This window comes from Drosophila tropicalis, unplaced genomic scaffold (assembly GCF_018151085.1).
Source record: "Drosophila tropicalis isolate 14030-0801.00 unplaced genomic scaffold, ASM1815108v1 contig_979, whole genome shotgun sequence".
Classification (NCBI taxonomy): Eukaryota; Metazoa; Arthropoda; class Insecta; order Diptera; family Drosophilidae; genus Drosophila; species Drosophila tropicalis.
Genome location: NW_027173482.1, coordinates 3,151,894 through 3,169,389, shown reverse-complemented (window position 1 = coordinate 3,169,389; position 17,496 = coordinate 3,151,894). Strand labels below are relative to the sequence as shown.

Here is a 17,496-nt window from a genome sequence, read left to right as displayed (position 1 = left end):
ACTTCTCGACTCCCTGCTACTTTCTTACTCTTCTCTCAATCACCAGGGCTACAAAAACGACCAGCAATCCAGCACACATCTAATCAGGATGGCCTCATATACCCCGATGACAACTCGTCCGAATCCTGGTTGTTCCGGTTGTCCTGGTTGTTTCTTAACATTATACCTTCCGCATCGTTTAGCTGCTATAACCTCGTACGGACCAAGATATTCACTCGCAAGCTTGCGACCAGCAACGAACTGTGTACGCCGAATCGCTACCAAATCTCCAACTTTAGATATGTTATCCATCTTACGTTTTGAATCATATTGTTTCTTGTATGCTTCCTGGGCGTTAGTAATTTCTCGTTTGGCAGAAGCTCTCATCGACTGTCTCTCTTCATCAAATTTATCGCATACTTCCTCCTGTAACAACTTAAGAATCCGATTCTCTGGCCCATTGTTCATTCGAATACCCAGCATTAGTTCAAATGGCGATCTCTTTGTTGATACATTAACATGAGAGTTAATAGCTCTTTGCACATTTGTTACATACTTAAACCAACTTAAACGCTCCCTGACATTGCACATACTGTAAGTCTTCTTAGCCAGTATAATAATTGTTACGAGAAACAACACTGGGTTGCAGCCAAAAGGGTACTTCGTTATTTACTCAACTCAAGACCATGGACTAATATATAAAAAAACCGGAAAAGATTTGGTTGGCTATGCTGACGCCGAATGGGCTGCTAATATTGATGATCGTAGATCTTTTTGTCGCTCTTTCTAGTACAGAGGCGGAATACATGGCCCTATCTGAGACGTCTAAAGAGGCTGTACATCTAAGATCTTTCCTACAAGAGATTTTTGGCTCGCTCCGTTCCACCATAATCTACAACGACAATCAAGGAGCTGGCCAATTCGAAATCATCCTGGCCCTCATTCGAAATCCTCTATTCCACAAGAGGACAAAGCATGTCGACATCCGTCATCATTTTATAAGGGAACTGGTGGACAAAGGCGACCTTCGCATTGATTACATCTCAACAAGTGAAATGCCCGCAAACGTTTTAACCAAAGGACTGGGAACAGCAAAGCATGAGTCCTGTGTGACACTGTTGGGTGTACAAAAAATAGACAAATAAGGCCCCATCTGAAGGAAAGTATTGCAAATACATCTGGCAGCCTACTTTGTCACCCGCCCATCTGGCAACCCTATACGCACAAGATGCAATCTCGTATATGGCACCGTCTATGCCGGTCCTATTTGTCTTAGTTCTACCACAAATAATCTATTCACTACTAATATATATTTATCCATCAATAGCTCTGTAAACCCATGAAGTTGAATAAATCTCAACAGAATGTGTACATTATATTTTTAAACCAAATATAGAAACCATTAATATAAGAGACTTAGATGAGGACATAGTGTTAGAGGATTAAAAACTAAAAATAAAAATCTTAAGCATGGAATGTTAAGAAATTTTTCTCCTTATCCAAGGCATAAAAAAAATTTTTAAAAAAATCTTACAAATGTGTAACCCAGAATAGGAACATTCAGAAGGAAAAATTCTAGTTGACTCTTTCAATGAGGTATGAAAATTAATGCATGTCAATAGAAAAAAGATACGTAAAACGAACTGGTCAAAGATTTCTAGTCTATTGATCAAGCTGCGTGCAAACCTACTCACTCTAAAAGAAAAATACAATCTACATATTCTTGTACCTACCGCACTTAATTCACCTTTCAGTATAGACACTAATAAAAATCAAGAATTCACATGTAAAGAAGAAATAGAAATAGAACGTGAAGAATCCGAAACAAGCGAGGAAGAAATAGAGAAAAAAGATCTAAACGGTCTAACAATCCGTGATCTATTGACATTATCTAAGAAAGATAACGAAATAGAACTAGACACATTGCCTGTAAAAAACAACGAATCAGAATTAAAATTCCACACGAGTGTCATAAATGAAAAAGACAAAATGGCAGAAGCACCTGCTCAAAGAGCATATTTGAAAGATATCCCGAGCGCCATTCCAGAGTTCAATGGCCAAAAAGAGCATCTTCAAAGATTTATAAGAGCTTTGAGGTTGGTTAATGCGACCAAAGGAGATTTCGAAAACATAGCTGTTGAGGTAATAAAATACAAAATGATTGGCCCTACACTATGTAATATTCAACATTTTACAACAATCGATGCAATAATAAAGAAATCGCAAGAGAGTACAGTCGGTGAAACATCCGATGTAGTAAAAGCTCGATTGTCAAAGGTGTCACAAAAAGGAAAAACGGCCGACGAATACACAACGGAATTAAACAGTTTTCGACAGCTGTTGGAAGCTTTGGAAGCCTATCAGCAGAACATGCTGAACAATTTAGAAAGAAAAGACAATAATAGAGCCTGGAAACTTCAAAACAATGAAATGACTGAAATGACTGGAAAATTTTAGCTCTGTATTGTTCGCCCAAAGAGGCCGCGGTAACTATTATAACAGATATAATTATCGCGGTAGAGGAAATGGACGTGGTTATTATAATAATTATAATAATCGCCATAACGGCCAGAATTACCAGCAAAACCAGAATAATGACAGAAGGAACAACAGAGGAAATAACAGAAATAATAATAGAGAAAATAACCAACAGAACGGTTATAACAATAACAGCAATAATAATGTCAGAGTGGCACAGAACACTTCGGGAAAGTCCCAAACACCTTTAGATACTTAGCCGTAAGAAACAGCAAGATTCGCGTTAACAGTCTTAGTCAAAATACGTTCGTTACTTTCAGAAATGTGGCAAAAGGAAAACAGTTAGTACTTTTAACAGATACAGGTGCGGAAATATATATCTTAAAAGAAAATTCCGACACTTTTCAATGCATTCAGCCAAATCAAATTATAAACATACAGGGAATAAGTGAAGTACCCAAATCCATAGAACTTACTTGTATTGACATACAAACTTCAAAATATATAGAAGATTTGCAAAAGCAATCTCGTAACTCTTTTAAGCCCAACGTATAACATGTCAACACTCGTTGCAGAGGACGGACTTGTTTTTTTTGCGCTTATCAAATTTGATTTTTTTTCTCACGAGATAATACTTTTCTATAACTTTTAATCTCATTATTGGCTTAATAATAATTTCAGCATCCGAATTTTATTTTCATTTCGCGAATTCTTGCAGTCGCTTTTGTGCTTTTATTTAAATATACATTAATCATAAAACTTACAACAATACTTGCATTAGCGGTGTTGTTGTTTTGCTTATCTCTTTTGCTTTTGTGTCTTTACCGTTGTAACTAACTCTCGCGCTCTTGCGTATGTTGTTACATGTTGTTGCATGTGTTCAATTTGACGCGCTCTCCCGTTCTTTCCTATTCTTGTTTGATTTGCGCTCTCGTCTTTTGGCCACCCGCGACTCTGTGATACGTGTTTTTATTTTTGTGTATTCTTGCTTGTTAATTTCTTTAGTTGTGAAGGCTTACTCTGCACATTAACCCTTGTGTCAGAACTGGTCAGTATATTCTTATACACAGATTTTTTACCTTTACAATTTTTATTTTTTATTTTTTGTATTTCCTTTTTTAATTAAATTAAACTTTTTGATAAAATGGTTGTCTGTTCAAAAAATAATTGCATAGTTGTCACTAATGCGGTTGACTCCCATGATCTTTGTTGGTTGTGTGACAATGCGGTTCACGTTAAGTGTGCAGGTTACACAGGCAGAATCAAGGAGTCTATTGCTAAAGGTGGTGGCTTAAAATATGGATGTGATGCTTGCTGGATGCGCTCATTTATGAGGCGGACTAGAGATAGTTTTGACACTTTGAGGGCAGGTTTTAACAAACTCCAAGCGGAGTTTACTGCGGTGGAGACTCAGTTTAGAAGCTATTCGGTTATGAATGAGTCTCCAAAACGTAAAAGAACCAGTCCTTGGGGTGTTTCTTTATCTGTTGATCCGCCAGTGCCTCTTATCGTTCCCGACCAGCCTCATGCACTGTTCACTCCCAATGTACAGCAATTGATACCGTTCTCGCCCGGTTGAGAATGCGAATATTAAGGAATTACCGGTATCACCTGGGAATGATCTCTTAAAAACGATGACGATTGTAGTGTTCGATGTGTCCGGGCTTATTTTTATCCCAAGTCAATCCTGTCCTAAATTCTAATGGAAAATCGTTAGATTTAATTTTTGTATTTGAGTCTTCTTATCGTCATGTTTCTAGGATCGAACCATTTGTTCTTCCCGAAGACAAATTTCATCCTACATTAAATTTAACCAGAGGGCCGGGGCTAACTTCCACCGCGTCAAAGTTTGTATACCCTTGCAACTTTTTTAGTAACTCTTTCCTTACCTATCCATCAATGTGAAAGAACGTTTTATCTACAAAGGCTTATGTTTGCGAAAAAATGGCCTACAATCATAGGAAATAACGAAGATATTGATCATAGTCACTGTTTTCCACCGATCGTTCCTATGGGAGCTATATGATATAGTCACCCGATCTTTATCGAATTCGGCACAGTCATTAACAGATATATTAAATTAAGAAATGTTTAATTTGAAAACAATCACGTTAAAAGTAACGAAGTAATTTACAAAAGTCACTGTTTTCGACCGATCGTTCCTATGGGAGCTATATGATATAGTCGCCCGATCTTGATCAAATGTGGCACAGTCATTAACATATATATTAAACTAACAAATGTTTAATTTGAAAGCAATCGCGTTAAAAGTAACGAAGTTATTTACAAAAGTCACTGTTTTCGACCGATCGTTCTTATGGGAGCTATGTGATATAGTCACCCGATCTTGATCAATTGGCACAGTAGTTTATAGGCATAATAATCTCTCTAATATTAAGTTTCACGATAATAGCACAGAAAATAACGAAGTTATTGAGAAAAGTCACTGTTCGTGACTTTGGGGTTTGTATGGGAGCTATATGATATAGTGGTCCGATCCGGCTGAATCCGAGATATACAACCCCTGCAGTATGTACAAGCCTATGTGCAAAATTTCAGCTCTGTAGCTCTTACGGTCTAGGAGGAGTTTGCGTTGATCCAGACGGTCGGACTGACGGACGGACGGACATGGCTATTTGAACTCGTCTCGTCGTGCTGATCAAGAATATATATACTTTGTATGGTCGGAGATGCTTCGTTCTATGCGTTGCACACTTCTGACCAAAAATAATATACCCTTTTTGCAAGGGTATAAAAATTGATCTGCCCTTGCTTTTACCATTACTTGGTTCAAATGAGTTACAAAAGACTGACTTTGCCAGCCTTAATGAAAACATTATCGTTCCCGACCGGTCTCATTCACCGTTAATTCCCAATGTACAGCAATTGATATCATTTAAGAGCCCGGTTGTGAATGCGAATATCCACCCGAACAAGTTGACTGCTGCAGTTGGTGACTCGTCAAATTACACAGGCCGACATGATTTTTGCTGACGTTAACTTGAGAGGTGTTCTTAAGTAATTCGGGTACGCTGATTCTAACTGCATACTTGGTTTTTGTCCATCACGTCTAGATTTTGTGAAATCTGGAGATCTGGGGTTGAAAAATAGGCACCCAAAAGTATACTATAGAAAGTTTGAAACAAAAATTTTAAACTTTTTTTACGGATTTTAGAATATTTTGTGTAAGAAAATTAGTTCTTGTTTGCACATATAACTAATATACAATTTGTAAGACGCAGCAAATTCCCACAATTCTTTAAAATTTAAAAGCAGAGAATTCTTGAAATCCCTATAGCATACTTTTTGGTTGAAATTTTACTCATTATAGAACTATATCCGGAGTGTAAGATATTATCCATTATAACAAAGAAATAACTCTTTGATATTTTGTAAATTCCTTTTCAATCAAGCCTAATATATTAATAGGATAAAATAATAATGTTTTTAGTACAATATTATGCTTATATTATGGAAAAATATATTGCAAATTAGGTCATTTTGAATAATTTGAACGCATTTTTTTCGAAATCCTGACGTGATGGAGAAAAACTAAGTATAGGGCCGTGATTAGCAGCCCCCAATTACTATAGGAGACCTATTGAACTTCAAACACTTTTTCATGACCTCAAAAATGTCGGCCTGTGTTATTATTTATTATTATTTCGCCACACTAACCTTTTAGAATTTACCTCTATAATAACCAAGGGGTATAAAAATGCTAAAGAAACTGATGTCATATACACTGAATTCAGCAAAGCCATTGATTCTGTTAATCATACTCTATTACTTTCTAAACTGAACGACATTGGGTTTAAACCTCTTTTCCTTTCTTGGGTTCGTGAATATTTATCAAATAAAAAACAGAAGGTAATTTTTTAGTCTTCTTTTTTCAAATCGATTCCTGTGACTTCTGGTGTAGTCATCTTAACCCTCTGATTTTCACGAGTCAACTCTACGGGCTGATCATTAGTCTACCGGCGTAAATTATTTATGCAAAATAATTTGTACATCCATACATACTTGTAATAATTTTTGCCGCGGCAAGCACACTCATATGTACGTATCTACGTACGTACAAACATACATATGTACAAATACAAATGAATTTTTAATTTTTAGCATAAAACGTTCCCGCATGCACAAAAAAAATTATATAAACGATCGTTCAAGCACAAGGAAATACACAAAACTAATGAAATTTGTTTACTTTTATGGTTTCAATTGACCTGTTCGACCTGGGGAATTATCACCGGAAGGCTCTTCCAAAAAAAGATCTTTAAGAGAAACGGCAACGACTTAAAAAAAATTCAATATTTTTCCACGAAATTTTGTGCAAACATTGTTAATAAAGTGTACTATCAAAAAATAAAAACATTCGGCTAATGAAATAATTGCTACATACTTACAAAAAATTCCAAACTTTTCTCTTTTTCTTCGACAAAGAAGGTATATAACCCCTTAATAATTAATTAAATTCACAAAACATATACCACGGCAGATCAGCTGACCCCCGATCATTGCTGACACTCAAGTCTCATCAGTGCTGACACTTGAGCCAACTCGTGACTCAGTCACGACATCCATTTTTTCCGTCGTGATTTTAGTATTGTGCAAAAAAAAAAAAAAAAATTCAATCGACTGATTGAATTTAATTCGCAAAATATTTTCTAAAGAAAAATAAGTACAATTTTATTTATATGGAATTAATATTTTGGCTTGTCTTGGTGCATTTTGATCTCTTCCTCACAGATCCATGAAATTGATCTTGTCCGTTTAATGAAAACTAATTTCGAGTTTTTTTTCGTCATTGAAAAGTTATCGGCACTCCCAATCCTACTGATGTCAAATTTTTCATATCTTTTAAATACTCTTATAAATTTCAACATATTTCCACATTGCACTATGGGTAAAAATGCCGAATTTTCGGCATTAATTGTCCCTGAAGAGATAGAAGCCTGAAATTTATTATGTATATTAGTATGAGTTTTTAGTAATTTCGGATTTTGAAATTGGCCACGCCCACACCTCCGCCCTTTTTTAAAAATTTATTTTAATATTAAAATTAATATTGTTGCTTACATATTCGTTGTGTATATGCTATGTTAATTATATTATAACCTATATATATATTATATATATATTTTATTAAACATTAAATATATTTATGTACTTAGATGTTTAAGGCTAGTTTTGATTCATTTAGATTGCTAGAAAAAACAAAATAGATTAGCAGAGGTCAATGAAATATTTTTTCAATTTGCTTTTCTTACCTGGGCAAATGCTTCAACTTATTCATTATCTTCTTCTTCTGATTCTTCTTCTTCCAACTCAATACAATTAACTTCAATGTCTTCATCATCCTGGGAATCATATTCCTCTTCTTGGCTTTCTGTTGAAACAGCATTCTTTCCAAGTGTCTTAGAAGATTCGTAAGAATGTTCCTCTAAAAGTTCAAGAACTTCTGTGGGTATTTTCTTCTTCCTATTTGCTTTAGCTCGTGCTTTTAAATTAAGGCTTGAAATAAGTGGGTCAGATGAGTCAAGTGCTCTGTTGAATACATCACTTATATTTTCCAACCGGCTGCACTTTCTAGCATGTGATTTTCGATCGTTTTTATAAATTTTATTTCGAGCTTCAGAAGCGTTTTCTCCCAAAACTCCAACCGGAAGTATAACAAAAACTACAAAATCTACACAAACATCTCATTTTACATACCTTCGTTGATTTTTTCCATGATAAAACTTTTTCACAAATGCAAATACTTTTGTTTTGTTTACTTTGAAAGTCAAAGAAGCTTTCCCGCGTTTTTTTCGATAACCAATGCAACCCTCAAACAGCTGACTTTGAATAAGCGTAAAACATTAAGGGAACTCCCTAAAAATTTTTAAAAATAATTTTTACACTTATTGGAATGTTTTTAATTAGAAACAAATAAAAAAAATCAGATTTTTCAAAAAAAAAAATTTTAATTTATGCCAAAATTTTGGGAATTTTACCCAATGTGCATTGTATAAATTTTAATATCCAAGTGACTATATATCCTTATAATTATTCACACAACTGCGAGGAAAATTATAAATCCTTCTAATTTCATTTATGCTATCTATGCTTATTCATTGTGTCCATTAAAGAGAAGAGACATTTTTCCTTCTCACTCCTCTATCCTTAAATTAAACAGTCCACTTACAGCTTCGTTTCAATCTCCTCTCTTGAGAGTTCTAATTCCACGAAGTTATTTGTTTCCATTCGATTCGTAATAGCTCAGAGAACACTCTACGATGTCTCTTTCCGACTTTGTTGCCGTGTGCTAGCCATTACGGCGTTCGAGGCTCGCGAGGCCCAGGCTTTAGCTGACGATGTGCCACTCGTCTCCATTAAAATACACTTAGACCAGCTTAAGTCACTTTGGATAAAGGTCGAGGCAGAGTTTTCACGATGCTATAAAGCCCTGACGGCTCAAAAGAACCAAGATAGTCCGAAGCACATAGCTACAATTAAAGCTAAACATGAATATTGTTATATGGTATATGTACGAGGCGGGACTTTGTTTGGAGAGGTTCTCCGTCGATTCCACCCATCAAAGCCACACAGTCCCCCCGTGCGAAGTCGAAATCTTCAACGGAGACAGTCTGGCTTGGCCTACATTCCGTGATTTCTTTACCGCGATTTTTATCCATAATCCAAGCCTAACACAAGTGGAAAAACTTTACCACTTAAGTTGCAAAACTCGCGGTGAAGCCAGAGCCATTGTTTCTAGGTCACCCTTGACCAATGAAGGGTTCCAGTCCGCGTGGGATAACTTCACTGCGCGATACGAAAATAATCGATTATTGATTATGAGCCAAGCCAAGCAGCTTCTACAGATCCCAGGTGTAACACAAGAGTCTGGCAAAGCGTTGAGAGAACTGCAGACGTCAATTCAAGGTTGCTTAACCGGTCTTGAGCTTTCCGGGGCTCGTACAGACAATTGGGATATCCTTGTCATAGCAATCTGTACGAGCAAAATGCCAAAATCCACCCTTCTGTTGTGGGAACAGTCCGTTCCAAATAAGACCGCCGTCTCATCCTCGGACGGCCTGAATCGATTCCTAACTGATCGCCACCGTGTACTGGAGGCCACAGATGTCCTTCAACCAAGCTCTAGCGGTCAGTCCTTTCCATCCGTAAGCCGAAAACCTACGGCACGAGCTCAGGCCTTTTCCGCTCAACTGCAAGAGACCTCAGCACCTGATGCTTGTATAGTTCCGAATCGTGCGTCCTCCGATTCTTCCAGCAGCCCTCATGTAAACGTGGGAAGTTACTTCGCCTCCACTCGCAACACTGGCCTCCTGGGTACTGCGAGGGTAACTATTCATCATCGTGGCAAGCAGTTTCAAATCCGCGCTTTGATTGATATGGGATCCGAAGCGTCCTTTATTTCCCAAAGAATGTTTGAATTGATTAATCCTCCAAGCTGCAAAGTCTCAACTAGCATTCGCGGCATTGGGCAATGCGATGCTGGTAGAGGCGACAAAGTGTGCCGCTTACAGATTTCTCCTCCTGACCAACCGCTGCAAAAGTTCCAAGCAGTTGTGCTGCCTAGTGTAGCTGAAGCACTTCCGTCCCGCGCCGTCCCGAATAAGGTTAAGCAGGATTCGCTGCTGTGGATTTGGTGCTTGTAGTCGAGCTACTTCCCAATATCCTTGGGGAACGAATCATCAAGAATGTTGGTGATTCTTTTGTGGGGATCGAGACGATGTTCGGATGGGTTCTCTGTGGATCCGTTACTGGAAAATCCCGAAGGTCTCGGTCCACCTCCTCCAGCAGTTTGAAGATGTCTCTAAGGACAGAAGCATCATCCGATTTAGAACGCAGTTCCAATTGCTTCAGGTGCCGCGTTTGTCAAGGCGCACATGCGCTCTGCCAGTGTCGACATATTCGAGGACTACGAGCTGACGACAGGTTACGGGTAGTCTTGAGCAACGGATAATGACCGAACTGTTTGGTTCATGAGCATTCCAATGGTTCCTGCAGGAGCACAGCAGGATGCCATCGGTGTGACAAGCTACACCACACGCTTTGGCACATCGACAGCTCAGTCGCGTACATCCAACCCAAAGAGCAAAGTCCCGAAAGGCACCCGCCTTTCATTCGGCCTTCTATCCAGAGGTCATCAGCCATGGTGCCGCCTTTTCCATAATTAATCACTCGCCCACCATACCCAGAAGAAATTGGCACCCGCCAACGAATTGTAATATCCTTTCCTATTTAGTTAATAGATAGCTATAGTATTATTTGTTTGTCTGTTTTTCCTATTTTGTATTTGTCCACGCCGTGCGTTACACGGTTGCACCTCTCAGTCGGCCGGGTGGAAGGTGGGCAGTTATCTGCTTGACTTTGTCCTGGTGTCGTAGGAGCCACTTGAACGTACTGAACATAGTATCGTTAACGTCCGCTTTATATTCAAATCATCAGCTATCAGAACGCCTATGCGAAAAATCCGGTCACGTCTGAATATAGAAAAGTTTGTGGAAAAAACCGATGCATCAGCAATATCAGTTTTTAGCCACGTCTCGGTAAAAGCTAAAATGTTATGTCCAAAAGAAAGACTATCTATTAGGATGTTTAGACTTCAGTCCTCTAACGTTTTGGTAACCCAGGTTAAGGGACGAAGCTAGTTTTTTGACACACCAGCAGATGCTGATGTGGCAGGAATAGTGTTAGTTGTTATTGAGCAGGCGACTCGGTTGCCGATTTTTTTTTTCTTGACAGTATATTCTTTAAATATTATATGCTTCGGTTAAAAATCTTCTCGACAAAAAATATCAAAGATATTGGGAGAAACACTAATTTCAAAGAACGAAATGTCCCGAGAATAAAAAATGTAAACTTTTCCACCACAATTTTTCTTTCAATCCGTGTGATAGAGTGCTCCATTCCGCTTGGACTCGACTCAAAATCTCGTCTATTGTCCTTTTTCGAAGTATTGTAGCGCGACAGTTGCTTCTTTATTAGAGCCCATAGGTTTTCGATCGGATTTAGATCTGGGCTTTGAGCCGGTCACTGCATCTTTAGAAAACTTTGATTTTCGAGCCATTCCTTTAGAATTTTGACCGTGCGTTTCGGATTAGATTACCAAAGCAGCTCATAGATTTAAAAAAAAAATATATAAAGTAGATCCTTACAATTTAATGACTAGAAGTAAACTTTAGATTAGAAATAGCATACAATAGAGTTAGAGTTATGTTATATAATGAAAAAATCAACTTATTATTAATGCGATCAGCCACTTATGTATGACCTAACCAGCAGCGTGGGATTTGCGCGTCTGCATTTTTACTAAGCGTTATGCACCTGTCTTTGCATATACATGTATACATGCATACAACGCTCTCCCTTAGCGACACAACTTTATATTAATAATGTATTAAGGCTAATCATACTTAATAACTAAAAATAAAGATTCACTCGATATTCAAACTTAAGAATGAGCAGAAGCTCATCTTGTCATTATTATTAAAACATACAAAAGATCTCCACTACAATTGTTTAACGACAATATGGCTTTGTGCTAATAGATTAAATATATAGGTATATGTATTGTGTATTTTATAAGTAAACTTCAGTCCGACTCGAATTCATTCTCTACGCGTTGACTCTTCTTTTCACACTGACTTCACTTGCGATACCACGCTTCTGTCCTTTCTTTCAGAGAGATGCCATATCCCGGCAAGCTCTCACTGCACGGGGTTGCCATATCCTAAATTCGGCTTTTGGACCCCGAACGAACTCCATTTTTGAATAAACTCGGTTGCAGTTGTCGTTTGGTAAGGTCCCTCCTGTCTACCTACTTTCGTAACACAACAACGTCTATATTTCTTTGGGTTTGTTACTTTATAGGGGACCATATTACGTCTTTTAATGGCGACTAAATCAACTATTGCATAAGATATTTTTCCCACCGATTTCGATTAAATTCTTACTTATTTTCCTCCTGAATTTTCCGAATGTTTTCTTGAACTTTCTGCCTAATTTCGTTGTGTTCTTCAGGTTAAATCTCCACCATCTTCGCATGAGTTTTATCATATTGTCAGCTTTTATATTCATGTGAAGTCCTCTCATAACCGTAAATGGTGTGAATTTCGTACTCCCTTCATTCTCTCTATCAGTGACAGTTCTCTTCGGGTTTCCAAAAATAGTTGATTGTTTTTTAAGTTTGTCAATAACTTCCTCTGTACCAGTAGATTTCTTTGGATAGAAAACCATCTACAATTGCAAGGATCGACGTGGTCCAAATGAAATGTTCCCAAAGGTTCCTGAAATTTATATATCGCAAATAAAAATCCTTCTATTTTACCTCGTTTTGCATCATTAATAAGGCATTCCACACATCCTTTAACTATTCTTTCGACTTTTGCTCGCAAGTCCGTTATAAAAGAGTTCCGTTGTAACAAATTCTTGGCCTTTTTAAAGCCATAGCGCCCCTCACGATGATCTGTGTGATTTGCCCAGTAAATTTGTACGCCACTTCTTGATTGCACTCACTACTGGCAGGACTTCAAATTCGTAAGAACTGAACTTTTCTTTCTTTAGAGATTTGAAATCACTGTTTGATTCACTTTTACTGCTAGAAATATCAGCTGTAACGATAAACGTCAGTTGCTATTTCGATTGTTGATGACTCAAGTACGGTTAGAACCCAAATACATCTGGTAAGAAAAAAAAAACTGTTTTTCAACTTTGTGTGCTTTTTGAAACTTTATTAAAAATAAATAAATCCGTTCAAACGTAATAAAAATTAACTTGTTTCTAAGAGCTCCAAAAGTCATAATTAAAACCAAAAATTTTTAAAAATGACTGCATACGTCAATTAAAAATTGTAACTGCCACCTTAGTATGTTTTTTAAAGTCAAAAACTGCGATTTTTCCATTTCTATCAGGTTGGCAGCTTCAGTTATAGTTGTTTTGGACAAAAAGCGCCTTGTGTTAAATTTTTTCAATGGGGCTTACGTAAATTAATAAATTTATTATGAAACCAACCATTTTTGGCGATCGCTTAAATGCAGATCTATGCAAAATTGATCAAAGTTTATTATATATATATATATAGCAATGGCAATATTATAGCAATGGTTTATTTTATATCAATGTCGCAACAACTGCAATGTTATCCTAATGTTGGAGGAAAAACTGGGAGTCTTGAAAACTGAAATGACATTACTGTGGCTGCCACATTTGTTTTGGGTTGGTCTTAGGTTATTATATCTATCTATTATCTATGACACACTTGATTTACTCGATAGAATAGAAAAGCTGATCTTCTGGATCCTTTGGGATTGTTTGTTTTCAAAACTGGAGCAGTCACCAACGTATGTTTTATATGTTTAGAATAAAAGCAATTAGGCCATTTTTTCGCAAATCGAGTGTCTTCCCACGCTTGTTATATTTTCGCGAAACTTGAGATAGTGGGACGTGAAATAATTCTTACCTGAGCGACAATTTCAATATTTCAATACTTCCTTCGTCTCATATGAGCTAAACTTTACTTTCTTTGCGCTAAAAGTTCAAATGCGTCGTTTCCTATAATGGCCATACATACCAACTTGCGTTGTTTAACTACATTGATTGATTCGACTTTGATTTCTTTTAAATAAATGTCATTGTTGTCGGAAATTTACCAACTTTGCTTATAAAGGACTTTATGTAAGCATTCCAAAATTGGTTATAGTCAAAATCGGAATGTTCTACATATTTTTATTTGCTATAGTAACAGCTTGAATATGGTGTCCCTAAACTAATTTAAAAATTTTATGTTTATTACAGGGTGTAGAATACGTAATGTGTTTGGATACGATCATTCAAAGCTTAACTCACAATGAAAAAGATGTACTTTTTATGCATGTCTCTAAACCTCCCAAAGAAAAATCATCGATAAGTCAATATTTCAAACTTTTAAAACTGGCCGCAGATCAACATGGAAAAAATTTTACTGTCGAAGGCGTGCATAAAAAAATTAATTTGGCTGAATTAAAACTAGCATGGGAACACGAGCGTTTTAGCATAAAACGTTATCCCGCCTTTACGTTGTCATCTGTGAAAGCATCCAAAAGCCCCATCCGAACTTCTATATTTACGGACGATAAATCACGTATAATTACCGAAGTAATGCTAGCTTCCAAAATAATTTCAGAGGCCTTAGCTGCTTATATATATAAATTAGATCAGTTACCTAATATTTTCACCGGTTACTTAGTAAGTATACATAATATTTATTTTTTTCTTGCTACTAACCGTTGTTTTTCAGGAAATAAATGATCAAACTGTTATGTCTTACCTTGGAGTTAAGTCAATATTGGAAAATAACGATATTAAGGATGCTTTTAGCAAATATCTAAAAAATGTGAAGGTTATATATGATAAAGCTGATGTCCGGGAACCAGATTTCCTGTTTTATAATGGAAACGATGTACACATGAACGTGTATCGCGTTAAACCCGCAATCTTTGATCTTTTCCTTACTTTTGTCATAGGAATCTATTTAGTATCAGTATATCTGGCTATACAAAACTTCCCCCGATTTTACGAAGAAGTATCTAAATTTTCAAAACAACCACACTCTTTGGGCGCAGTTAATGGAAATTTATCAGATCGAAACAAGTGGAAATTAAATTAGTAAATATAAAAGTGGGAGTAAAACAATGTCCGAAAAAATTGTAGAAATTTTTTGTATTTTTAATAAATTAATTTTTATGGACCAAAGACCAAAAAAAAAAATTCAGACTTTTTGGATATGGCAGCTTGTTTAAAAATTAATTTTACGAATATTTGTAGCTAATTACGATGAACCGAAATGAAGGTTAAAGCCTCTTCATAAAAATTTAAGGTCTTTCAGTTTAAGGCAAGTAAAATTTCAAATTTTTTATCAGTGTCTTTTTATACCCTTGCAGAGGCCATTATAAAATTGGTCAGATGTTTGTAACGCACAGAAGAAGACGTTTCCGACCCCATAAAGTATATATATTCTTGATCATGAGAAGCTGAGTCGATATTGCCATGTCCGTCTGTCCGTCCGTCCGTCTGTGCAAATCAACTGCACCCTCCTATCTTAAGAGTTATCGGGATGAAACTTGATATTTAAGCTACTTATAGCTCGGAGCAGTTAAAGTATGAAAATTGTCAGGACCGGACCACTATATAATATATGTAGTTATATAAGACAAATACGTGAGGAAAATGGAGTATCCCTATGAAATTTACTAATATGATAGTTTTTTATATAAAACATCAGATCCCGAAATTTCAATCAGATCGGATAAATCGAACACAAGTTACAGTTTAAAATGTTTTGTTTGTGCAGTGATGTTGGAACACGTAAAAATATTATGACCAAGGACTGCTAGTGTATATAAACTTCGGCATAGCCGATGTTAGCTTCTTTGATATTTTAAATTAAATTAAATCTTTCATAAAATGGTTCTCTGCTCTTAAATTAATTGCATAGTTGCCACTAACGCTGTTGACTCCCATGATTATATTCTTTATTGGCTGTGTAACAATGCGGTTCACGTTAAGCTTACACAGGCAGAATCAAGGAGTCTATTGCTAAAGGTGGCTATGAGGTGGACTAGAGATAGTTTTGACACTTTGAGGGCAGGTTTTAACAAACTCCAAGCGGAGTTTACTGCGGTGGAGACTCAGTTTAACGCACAGAAGGAGACGTTTCCGACCCCATAAAGTATATATATTCTTGATCAGCATGAGAAGCTGAGTTGATATAGCCATGTCCGTCTGTCCGTTCGTCTGTGCGTACGCGTTTTACTCAGATACATATGTGATAATATTGGATATAAAACGCCAGATCCCAAAATTTGAATGTGATCGGATAAATATAACACAAGTTACAGTCAATATAATAATCGGCTCTGCTCCCAGCTCTGCCGGCAGCGCTGCTTGCTGTCTATTACGTCTTTCGTCATCAACAGAGTACATGAACACACACACAGACGCAACGCTACATAAAGTGTATGTGTATGCGTGCGTTGCTTTGCTTTCGGAATGAGGGATGAAGAAGAACAAATTGTAAAATAGAGAGTAAAATTGTTTTGTTTGTATGTTGATGAATTGAGTTTCAGAAAACAAATTTTGAACATGTAAAATTATTATTACCAAGGACTGCAAGGCTATATAAACTTCGGCATAGCCGATGTTAGATTCTTTAATATTTTAAATTAAATTAAATCTTTCATAAAATGGTTCTCTGCTCTTGAAGTAATTGCATAGTTGCCACTAACGCTGTTGACTCCCATGATTATATTCTGTGTAACAATGCGGTTCACGTTAAGCTTACACAGGCAGAATCAAGGAGTCTATTGCTAAAGGTGGCTATGAGGTGGACTAGAGATAGTTTTGACACTTTGAGGGCAGGTTTTAACAAACTCCAAGCGGAGTTTACTGCGGTGGAGACTCAGTTTAGAAGCTTATCGCGTATAATTGAGTCTCCAAAACGTAAAAGAGCCAGTCCTTGGCGTGTTTCTTTATCTGTTGAACCGCCAGCGTCTCTTATCGTTCCCGACCGGTCTCATGTACCGTCCACTCCCAATGTACTGCAATTGATATCGTTTAAGAGCCCGGTTGTGAATGCGAATATTAAGGAATTATCGGTATCACCTGGGAATGATCTCTTAAAAACGATGACAATTGTAGTGTTCGATGTGTCCGGCAATTCCCCATTCCAATGGAACATAACATTCTAGCTTTTACAGAGACGTGGCTAAAACCTGATATTGCTGATGCATCGGTTTTTTCCACAAACTTTTCTATATTCAGACGTGACCGGATTTCTCGCATAGGTGGTGGCGTTCTGATAGCTGTTGATGCTGCTTTATCATCTGAAATGATTCAATTTTCTAGTACCCAGGAGATTGAGTTTGTCGGTGTTAAAGTAAATTTTAAATCTTTTAATCTTTTAATCTTTTTTTATTACTTGTTTCTGTATTCCACCATTGTCAGACATGGTTGTCTATTTAAATCATTTAGAGACAATTCAGTTTGTCCTCT

At 36.8% G+C, this 17,496-nt stretch overlaps 1 protein-coding gene across 1 annotated transcript in view; it reads left to right on the top strand.

The window, feature by feature from the left end:
* LOC137586292 (BOS complex subunit NCLN) overlaps positions 1-15,198 on the top strand; it is a 192,668-nt gene extending 177,470 nt beyond the window's left edge. Inside the window, exons 5-6 of the mRNA XM_068302301.1 lie at positions 14,263-14,691; positions 14,744-15,198. Coding sequence (XP_068158402.1) covers positions 14,263-14,691; positions 14,744-15,112 — 798 coding nt within the window. The 3' untranslated portion in view covers positions 15,113-15,198. The remainder of the gene's footprint in view (positions 1-14,262; positions 14,692-14,743) is intronic.
* Positions 15,199-17,496: the final 2,298 nt, after the last annotated feature.